The sequence below is a fragment of the Falco biarmicus genome, chromosome 2 (genome assembly GCF_023638135.1).
Source record: "Falco biarmicus isolate bFalBia1 chromosome 2, bFalBia1.pri, whole genome shotgun sequence".
Lineage (NCBI taxonomy): Eukaryota > Metazoa > Chordata > Aves > Falconiformes > Falconidae > Falco > Falco biarmicus.
Genome location: NC_079289.1, coordinates 46,873,330 through 46,884,062, shown reverse-complemented (window position 1 = coordinate 46,884,062; position 10,733 = coordinate 46,873,330). Strand labels below are relative to the sequence as shown.

General features: G+C 57.7%; 1 protein-coding gene across 1 annotated transcript; it reads left to right on the top strand.

The window, feature by feature from the left end:
* Positions 1 to 7,252: 7,252 nt before the first annotated feature.
* Positions 7,253 to 9,807, top strand: POU4F1 (POU class 4 homeobox 1). Its single transcript, XM_056329863.1, has 2 exons — positions 7,253 to 7,782; positions 8,725 to 9,807. Exons 1-2 carry the CDS (start codon positions 7,660 to 7,662, stop codon positions 9,772 to 9,774), a joined length of 1,173 nt encoding a protein of 390 aa, XP_056185838.1. The 5' UTR covers positions 7,253 to 7,659; the 3' UTR covers positions 9,775 to 9,807.
* Positions 9,808 to 10,733: the final 926 nt, after the last annotated feature.

The following is a 10,733-nucleotide window of genomic DNA, read 5'->3' as shown; positions in this document are numbered from 1 at the left end:
TTTATGATAGCTACCTAGTTATGTAGTAATGTAGAACTGGAATACAGAAGATTTAAAATCTAGCTATTACAATTTTGATTAAGACAGTAGATGTTTCGAAGTGATGTACAGATGAGATCTATAACATCTAATGATATTTAGTAGCTCATAAAATTTTTACTTCATCTAATAATACTTACTCTACTAAATATGAGGCAACTTGCAGGTTTTAGCAGAAGAGAACGCTCTCCAGGAGTATTGGTAATGCAAGAGAGTGAGATTACTACCGGCCTCAGTTCGTTGCCAGTGAAATCTGTTAGGTTATATCTAGGAGCAAGAACACCAAGGTCAGGGTTTCACTTTGTTATCGGCAGTTTTACCTACAGGCAGCCTGGCAAGTGACCTGCTTCTCTGCAATTCCCTCAAGGCCCTGTGAGAACCCAGTTCTGCTTGCTGTTGCTTCCTCATATGAAAGGCTGCTGGAATAGTTCTGCCCATCAGCACCAGATCCTGGCTTGGGCTGTGTTTGGTTTTGAATGTGCTTTATTGTCTGCTCTTAAAATACCTTGCAAAAGGGAGCAAGGACAATGCATAGCTTATATATGCAACACAAGGTGTGCTAACTTGCGTCTTCCCCCTTCGTCTCACAACTGTTTCCCTCCCCAATAATGCCATTTAAAAGTAGTTTAAACCAGCTAGGTCTGATCCTAATTCTTCCACAGCATCAAAGTCCTGCCTCTGACTCGCAGCAGCCATAGGCTTTAAAAACGGTGTCGTAGAATCATTTAGGTTGGAAAGGATCCTTAAGGTCTCAGGTCCAACCTTTAACCCAGGACTGCCAAGTCCACCACTAAACCATGTCCCTAAGCACCGCATCTATGTGGGTTTTAAGCACTTCCAGGGATGGTGGATTCCACCACCTCCCTGGCCAGCCTGTTCTTCACAGGCTCTGTGAGTCTTTACGCACACCTTCTGTACTGTGGTTACGGTAAGTGTTTCACAACCTGTGAAGCTGACACTCCTTCCTTGCTGCTTTTGGCATAGGACCATCCCACATAAATAGACTAAAGCTTTTCCCCTCCCAGGTGTGGATCAGAGGAAAAGCAGCTCCGAGGTAACTTAATGTGGGGGTTCACGGTTATTCCAAGGATTGCCCACAGTCAGAGATGATAAGCAAGCGCCTCTGGCTACTAATTCAGGTCTGGCCCTTCCTGCATCTTGGCCCGTTGCAGCAGTCCTGTACTGCTGTGACAAGCCGCCGGTTTGTCAGGCCTGGCCTGAAGGGGTGGCTTGTCTGTACTGCCTTGGTGGCCGGCATCGAGCTGTTGCCTCAGTGTCCCTTAGCTCTAACTGGAAAAGCCGCCTTCACTAGCTGCAGGATGGAAGGGAAAAGCACAGCTGGCACAGGGGAAAGCTTGCGTGCACTTTGACAGTTCTGGATGTAGCGGGAGGTAGCAGGGGAGGATGAAAGTGGGCTGGAAAATAAATGAAGTTTAGTATTCCTGATTTTTTCAGCTTTTCTCAGCAGAAAGTTCTCTCTAATGCTCTTGCAGGCTGTGTGGGTGCTATCTGCTGTTTCTCAGGGAAGCCAGGTGGACCATCTCAAAATCCATCGGGCAGCTACCACTTGTACCTGATGCTCATCATGTCGTCGGGGGCTGGTTTCAAGCCGGGGAAGCCCGGGGACCGGGCAGGGGTGAGAGAGGTCCCCGTTCCATCCCGGGTCACTGCCCTCGCAGCATGCCCGAGGGCCGGGACCAGCGGCTGCACGGCCGTACGGACCTCGCTAAAAATGATGTCAGGGATTTAGGGTTTTTTCCCCCCGCCGCCTTAACAGCTCTCCCCAAATTTGGGGGAACGAAGTGCTGGCGCCGGCTGCCAGCCGCTGGCAGGACGGCGGCGCAGAGCCCTCTTTCCTTTGCCCGGAGGGTGGCAACGAGGGGACGCGCCTGCCACCACCACTCCCCGCCCGGGGCTCGCCGGTGCCCGCCTCCCCCGCCCGGCTCGGATGAAGTTAACGAACCGGCCCGGGCGCCAGGGCCCGCCCCAGCCGGGAGGAGGTGGCCGGGGGAGTCCGGTGCTCCCCTCCCGGGCCGGCCGCCGCCCCGGCCCCCGCCCCACGTAAACCCTCGTCGCGGGGGGGTTCTCCCCCTTCACCGTTAACAAAACCTGGTGATTAAGACGCGAAACTAACAAAGAGTTTCTCTTCCACCTTAACCTTGCACACAATCCTTTAACAAATTAATTAATCCTAATGAATTAACACTTCATTTATTTAAACGCGCTACAGTTCATGAATTAAATTTTCATGCAGTGATTAAAGGCTGTTAAAATATGCATGATTTCGTTAAAATTTTATAATAAATCAGGGCAATGTGTTACATGACAAGGCAACTACTTCCCAGCCCCTCGGAAGGTGCTTTGATTCGCGCGGGGGGGCGGGGGGAGCCGGGCGCTCTGCTCCCGGTTTTGGCAGCCGAGCGGATCCCGGAGCGCGGTGAGACTCGGCTGAGGACCGACCCCTGCCCCCTCCGATCCCCCATTCGGGTCGTTCTGAGGGGCAGAAGGCAGCGTCTTTCGGCCACCCCATCGAGACGCGGAGCCCTGGGAGCGGGAGCGGTGGTGGGCGCGGGTGGGAGCCGGCGGGGGGGTTGCCCGCGGAGGCGGTGTGGGACGCGGGCACGGGCTGGGGGTGTTTTGCTGGCGGGGGTTCTCGGTGTGCCTTATGATCCCTCCTCATCACTTAACAGAAAGCTCGAGAAACTTTGCTAGAACAGGACCTGCAGTATTTTCCACCGGACCTCCTGCCTGGCTGCTCCGGTCTCCTTACTTTCCCGAACGGGGACGTTGTGAACTACCTTGGGACTTAAATCACCATCAAGCGTTTCAATTTTTAATATGACAACATTCTACACTTTGGCTGCAAAAGCAATTATTGTGGCTTGTACAACAGTAATTAGCAGGTCTTTGCTGATGTAAGGAAAGTCCTCATTAGGACATGGAAACACTTTTTGTGCATTCACCCAAAGGGTCGGTTGGGTTCGGTTTGTGTTTGTTTTTTGTTTTTGGGGTTTTTTTTCTTCTGAAGGTTGATTTTTATCATCTAAAGGGAAAATAGCTTTTACACTAAATGGGATATTGACTTTCTGTGAACTTCACCAAATAACACATGTACTGTAGGTTTTCTCTCGGTGCTCCCACTGATACTCAGGGTAGGACAAATACCGCGACTAAAGAATGTAAAGCTAACGTTTGGTGAAATAAAAATATCCAGAAGGTTTAGAGCGAGCACTTCTGTAAGATTCACATTAACTTTTTTTTAAAGTCTGGATATATAGCAAACTATGGTCAGACGTTAATACTTAATATCCCAAGCTTTAGAATATTCATCTTTGGGGAATCCTAAAAAGAGAAATCAAATACAATGGGTTACAGTAATTAATTTATAAATCGTTTCACTGTGGGAATAAGGGGTTACTTTATTACTTTCTCGAGATAGGCAGTTCAGTCAATTAAGGAAATCTGCCTATTTCTTGCATTTGAAGCTGGAGAAAACTACGGGAGACAAGTAAATGCGTTATATATATATATATGCCTCCCTCGCTTTATTGAGCATCCTGGGCCATAAAAGCAGGGCTACAGCATGGTCGTATCGCCAATGAACTCGCTCCTCAAAGCCTGCGAGTTTATTGCCATCAGTATTCATGAGGCTGGACGTACCCACGAGGAATAGAAATAACAGCGAACATTAAGATAAAATCTATTACCAGGCCCGTGCGATGCTGAGCCTGGCTCAAGCCGTCTTCCCGGGGAGCCGGCTGCCTCTGGCGGGGGGGGGGGGGTGGGATGTGTGTGTGCCGGGGCCGCCGGGGGCTGGTGACAAGGGGGATTGGTCCCCGGCGAGCCCCTGGGGACCCTCCCCGGGCAGCAGCCCCCGGGGACCCCCCCGGGCAGCAGCCCCCCCGCTTGGCGGGGCAGGGGAGCAGAGGGGGCTGCGGCGCCGAGACCGGCTACAGCGTGCAGCGCAGCAGCGGGCGTTACAGTCGGGACAGCACTGGGAAGGGCTGGAAGTTTAAGCGTTGCTTTAGAATTAAAAGAAAATAAATTAAAAGAAAAAAAAAAAGTGTCCCAAGGACTGCGGAGGAAACTTTTTCCTCTCGGGCGGCAGACTAAAGTGTGCCTGAAAAAAATCCTCTCCTCCTCCCGCCCTCTCCTCTTCGCACCTCGGAAAGGTCAGACAGAGGGAGAAGTTGGCTGCGCCTCCTGCCGCAGGCTCTGCTCCGGGGTGGCAGAGGGGACCGGGCGGGGGCCGCCGCAGCCCGACGCCTCCCCGGGGTCCGGAGGCGGTTGCCCCCCCGGCACGCAGCCGCCCCCCGCCCTCGGGCTGCCGCGGTGATTTTAAGGAGGGGCTGCGGAGCACTGGGCAGGGGTGCCCCTCCAGCCGGGCGGCGCTGCTTCATCCCGGGTGTGCCAAACCGAGGAGAATCCAGCAGGATGCACGTCGCAAGCTGCAGAGGCAACGTGCCGACCCCCCACCCCTGCCTCCAGAAGATACCGGGGAGGTGGGACAGAAGACCCTTAGAACATCTAGAGGTCCTCACCGCATCAGCCTACGGCCAGCGCTCGAGGCGGAGGTGGGAGGGGGGCTGAATTTTCTGCCTTTCTGGCCGGAAAAAAAAGCAGCACTTGAACAGGAGGGGTCGTTTTAAAAATACTGGAGGGGTATGATGTTCCTCTGGCCAGGGAGAAGGTCTGGCCCACCAGCGCCTGCCCGAGCCGCCCGTCCCCGTCCCCGTCCCCGTTCCCGCTCCCGCACCCGCTGGCTCGGCGGGGCCGGGGCCGCCTCGCTGCCCGCGCTGCTGCTGCTGCGGGCAGGGCTGGGGCTGGGGCCGGGACCGGGGCTGGGGCCGCCTGCGCTCGTGTAGACGCCCCCCAGCCTCTGCCAGCCCAGAGGTTAGAGACCCCGGCCGCAGAGGCAAAGCAAGCCAGGCAGCATGCGGGCGCAGAGGCAGGTCACCGCTTAGCCCAGAAATTCACTCCCCGGCCGCCTGCGTCGCCGCTTGCGCAATTTCCCCTTGCTCTCAGCATTTTCCTTGGAGAAACCTGATGAACTTGGCCTGACAGCGTCCCGGAGAGCGAGGGCCGCGCAGAGCCGCGCGCAGACAAACACCCACGCATCCCAGGCGGAGCAGCATCCCACACCTCCCTCCGCGGGGTGAGGAAGTGATCCCGGCTTTCCGCCTCCCTCCCCCGCCGGGATCAGCCGGGAGCCCCACCGCGCCTGCCGCCGGCTGGCTCTCCGCCACCGGTAAGGGAAGGCAGGCGGCTCGGGCCTTCCTCCTGCAGCTCGGCGCCTCTCAGCCACTTGGCCAGAAGCGCTGGTGTCTCCCCACTTTCCTCCTCCTCTCCATCCTTTCTCCAGGAGCCTTTCTGTTTACAAGGCACGGTAGCTTAGAAATAGCTAGAATAAGTCATAAGGCTTTTTTTTTTTTTTAAGAAATCTACATAAAACGTGATTTAGCTGTTCTGATGCAATGATTTCGATAAATAAGGAGAGCCCAGACCCGTGTCTTTCAGTTTCAACTTCACCCCCCTCAGAGATGAAGTTGCATTCCGCCACCCCAGGGGACGCGGTAATGGATGGAGACCTGGCTCCCTTTCGCACGAGTAATTGGCAGCCGCTCCCTCCTTCCTCCCGGACTGGATGGGGAGCTGGGGAAGGGCTTATGAAGACAAATGTGGACTTTACCTGGGGTCGTGGTGTGTGCTCTGTGTGTGTGTGCGCGCCTGCCTGCCCTTTCGGCTGTGTTTATGCGCATAAATAAGAGGCGTTCAGGAGAAACAGAGCAATTCCGATGCACTCCGAGGCTGTCACATCCCTGATCCAAACACCCCGCTGCCTCTCCCCGCCGCCTGCCTGCCTGCAGCCTCTGAAACAAACAAGGCAGCATCTGCTCGGTCACCGAGGGACGGCCCCAGCCTGCCCCAGGGGACGGAATTCACCGGGGCCGTTCCCCAGAGATGCACACTAATCCCACAGGCACAGCAGCAGATTCACTCCTTCGACAGTTTTGCCTCCAACTTCACAAGCAGCTAAAAATATGTATATACATATATATATATCTGCTCTGAAGCGGGACAGTAACCCCGAACCACTCATAAGAACAAGCGTGCGTTATTAACTCCAGAGTCACTCCTTAACCTTTTGATTCAAACACAAGTGTTCAAAGAATAAACCACAGAAAAGAGAAAAAGGAGAAAACAGTGAGACAGGCAAAAAGACGGGGGGTGGAGGGTGCGGGGAAAGAAAGGGGGAATGAAGAAAAAAACATTTTTCAAACTACTTTTCCTTTTTTTTTTTTTTTTTTTTTTCAGGCTGTATAAGGTGAAATCGACTCGTTTCTTGCATAAGAGATACCTGGGTAGCAAAAAAAAGATGGGGCAAGGAGAGGAGGGACGGAAAGAGAGCGCAAGCAAGAGAGAGACAGATAAAAACAGAAAGGCAGAGAGACAGAACACGCTGTTGGTGGATGTTTTCTGCTTCAGACCACGCCAGTGAAAGTTGGGCTTTGCCGCGGAGCAGGAGGGAGGGCCGGCTGGGCAGCCGGGGGGCAATGCCGGCTCCGTCGCAGCCTCCCGTGCAGAAGCCCGCGCTCCCCGTGGGCTGTCACCCGCGGTGCCTGACACAACAGTATTTCCAGGGGAACTGCCCGGGGCAGGGGGGAACGGAACGCTGTGGCAGCCAATGGCCTCTGAGTGCTTCAAACAAATGTCTGCCACCGCGGTTCTTCCCAAGGAGCCGGTGTAAGTGATTCTCGAAAGTAGCGGGGTGCGGCCGGAGGACGCCCCTTTCCGCGGTGCGGGGCCTCGGCGCGGACTCGCCGCGCCCCCCGCCCCCGGCAGGGGCAGCCCACCGTTGTGTTTCGGTGCCGAGGGCGGCCGGCTCCCACCGCCGCTCCCAGGGCAGGGACGGGGCGCACGCCCGCACCCCGGCCGGCCCCGCCCCGCGGGCGCCCGCCGCCTCCGCGCCCCGCCGCCCATCCCCGCCCCGTCGGGGCGCCCCGGGCCGCGCCGATGGCCGCGCAGCGCGCACGTGTGGCAGCCACAGGTGCCGCAGCCGCCCGGTGCTCGGCGTCGCTCGCTATAAGAGCGGCCCCGCCGCCGCCGCCCCGGCGAGACGGGCGAGGGCTGCGGGAGATGCAACAAGGCGCGGGGAGGCAGGGACCGGGGGCGGCGGGAGGAAAAGGAGGAGGAGGAGGAGGAGGAGGAAAAAGAGGAGGAGGAGGAGGAGGAGGAGGAAGGGGGGGAGACAGCTGATGCCTGTCAAAGCCGGAGCCGCCGCGCTCTCGCGAGAGCCCGCCCGGCGGTAGCCACGGGATGCGGGGCTCAGGTGCGGGCAGAGCGCAGCGCAGCGCGCCCGGCGCCGGGCAGCGGCTGGCAGAGGAGTGAGACGGCGGGGGCCGGAGGGAGCCTCGCCGCCCGCTCACCCACCCACCCCAGCCCCGGCCACCGCGGCAGCGGCGGCGGCGGGGGCAGGGTCTGCTGCGGCACCGCCGCCACTGGCTCCGCCACCGCCACCCGCCGCCGTCCGCGGCTTCCCCCGGCGGGAGGGAAGCGCCCGGAGAGCACTTTTCCCCTGACTTTAGGAGTGTTTGTGGATTTACATGCCAAGCCTTCAAGATGATGTCCATGAACAGCAAACAGCCGCATTTTGCCATGCATCCCACCCTACCTGAGCACAAATACCCCTCTCTACACTCCAGCTCGGAAGCAATAAGAAGAGCATGTCTACCAACTCCTCCGGTAAGGGACAGGCAGCTGCAGCTCTCCTCTCCCTTTCTTTTCTTTCTTTCTCTTTTTCTTTCTTTCTTTCTCTCTTTCTTTCTTTTCTTTTTTCTTTCTTTTCTTTCTCTCTCTCTCACACACACTTTCTCTCTCTCTCTCTCTTCTTTCTGTATACTGCATGTATGTGTATGTGCATTAATAAAAAAACCGCTGCGAGGCACATTTTGACAAGCGGCGCTTAATGTTTTTTTCATGTCTTCCTCTGCAATCATCTGAGCGCCTGTGATCTTTTTTGAAAGCGGTGTTCACACGAGTCTCCGACTTCATCCACTTTCTGTATTAATTTTTATGACTCGGCCTCTGAAAAGGAATGCGCTTTATGTGCTCTTGTGTTTGACACAATTCCCCAGCTGAGAGTTACAGATCCATTTCTTCTCCTCCCTTCTCTTCTTCTTTCGTTCCTTTTTTTTTTTTTTTTAATTTATTTGTTCCCCTTACGCCCTCGTCCTCTCTTTTTCGGATTCCTCCCACTCCCCCCCCCCCCCCCTCCCACCCCCCGGCTTCCTGCCCTTTCCACTCTTCGCTTCTTCTTTTCCTCTTTCACTCCCCTTCCTCGCTTTCCCCTCTGTTTATTCTACCCCATCCCCTATTTTCTGTCACTTCCCTGTTCTGTCTCCTGCTGTACCCCGCTTCCCCCATTCACTTGGCTCTCCCCGCCCCCCGTACCCCTTACACGCGCATACTGCTGCCGGCTCCCCCCCGCACGGTCCCCCCAACTTTGCCCACCTCTTTCTCTCCTCCCGGGCTCCCCCTCCCCCGACTTGCCCCCCCCTCCTCCTCCTTCCCCACGGCGCTCCCGCAACCCCACACCTGCCCCCGCTGTCCCCTTCCCTCTCCTCGCTTTGCCCCCTCTCTGCCCTCCTCTCCCCGCACCCCGCTCTGTTTTGTGTCCCTTTGCAGCTGCAGAGCAATATCTTCGCCAGCCTCGATGAGACGCTGCTGGCGCGGGCCGAGGCTCTGGCCGCCGTCGACATCGCCGTCTCGCAGGGCAAGAGCCACCCGTTCAAGCCGGATGCCACCTACCACACCATGAACAGCGTGCCCTGCACCTCCACCTCCACCGTGCCCCTGGCGCACCACCACCACCACCACCACCACCACCACCAGGCGCTGGAGCCCGGCGACCTCCTCGACCACATCACCTCCCCCTCCCTGGCGCTCATGCCCGGCGGAGGCGGCGGCGGCGGAGGCGGCGGCGGCGGCCACGACGGGGCGGGAGGCGGCGGCGGCGGGGCCGGCGGCGGAGGGGGCGGCGGCGGCGGCGGCGGGGGCGGCGGCGGCCTCATCTCCACCTCGGCCCACCCGCACTCGCACATGCACGGCCTGGGCCATCTCTCGCACCCGGCCGCCATGAACATGCCGTCGGGGCTGCCGCACCCGGGGCTGGTGGCCGCGCACCACGGGGCCGCGGGGCAGGTGGCCTCGGCGGCGGCGGTGGTGGGGGCGGCTGGCTTGGCCTCCATCTGCGACTCGGACACGGACCCGCGGGAGCTGGAGGCCTTCGCCGAGCGCTTCAAGCAGCGCCGCATCAAGCTGGGGGTGACCCAGGCCGACGTGGGCTCGGCGCTGGCCAACCTGAAGATCCCGGGGGTGGGCTCCCTCAGCCAGAGCACCATCTGCCGCTTCGAGTCCCTCACCCTCTCCCACAACAACATGATCGCCCTCAAACCCATCCTGCAGGCCTGGCTGGAGGAGGCCGAGGGCGCCCAGCGGGAAAAAATGAACAAGCCCGAGCTCTTCAACGGGGGCGAGAAGAAGCGCAAGCGGACTTCCATCGCCGCCCCGGAGAAGCGCTCCCTGGAGGCTTACTTCGCCGTCCAGCCCCGGCCCTCCTCCGAGAAGATCGCCGCCATCGCCGAGAAATTGGACCTCAAAAAGAACGTGGTGCGGGTTTGGTTTTGCAACCAGAGACAGAAGCAGAAACGGATGAAATTTTCCGCCACCTACTAGGGGCGGGCGGGAGGGGCGGCCCTGGCACCGGGGGCACGGGGGGGGCCGGGCCGGAGCCGCGGGGGACGCCCACGCACCGCCGCCGTCGTCCGAGACGCCGTGGGAAGCTCCTGGGGACCAAGGGACGATGTAGAAATTAAACGCGAACTACTCGATGAGAGGGGAGGGGGGGACGTGCGGGAGGGGGGGTGTGCGCTATCAATTATTAAACCAGAAAGACACCGGGACACCAACGAGAAGAAGGAGGAGAGAGGAGGTAAAAACGCTCTAGAAACCCGTGGGGGTCACTTCTTGCGGCCCCATCCCCCCTCTGCCCCCCCTTCCCCCCCGCCCCCCGCCAGAAAGCGGGAGAAAGCAACTTAAAGCGTAAACACACACAGACACACACCAATAAATACCGTGACAGCAACAACCACAAACCGAGAAACCTAAGTCACAACTTTACGAAGGAAAACAAAACCGACCAACAAATCCGGAAGATGAAACTGTCGGTGATGATGCCACGTTTGGTTTGGGTCTCTTTTCGTTACTTTCTGGTTTTTCTTTCTTTTTCCCTGGCTTGGTAATGAATGAAAACGGCGGTGGTTTGGTGTGTGGGGCTCTTTTTCTTTGGTTGCCTTCGTTTTGGGGTTTGTTTGTTGGGGATTTTGTTGTTGTTGTTGTTGGTTGGTTTCGTAGTGTTTAGTTGAGTTTCTTTGTTGTTGTTGTTTGTTTGGGATTTTTTTTTCCCCCTCGAGTGTGTTTTTTTGCGAGGCTTTGGCGATGGGTCTTGTCTATGCTGGGGGAGCGGGGCGAGCGGGGCCGGGGCCGGGGCAGGCGGCCGCAGCCCGGCGGGGCTCGGGGAGCGGTCCCTTCCCTCTCCGCTGTTGCCTCAATCATCCTAGCTAGCTCAAGGAAAACAAAACAAAACAAAAAGTTACTCCACGGCCCCTTGTTTCTCTTCCCTCGCCTGCCTGGTT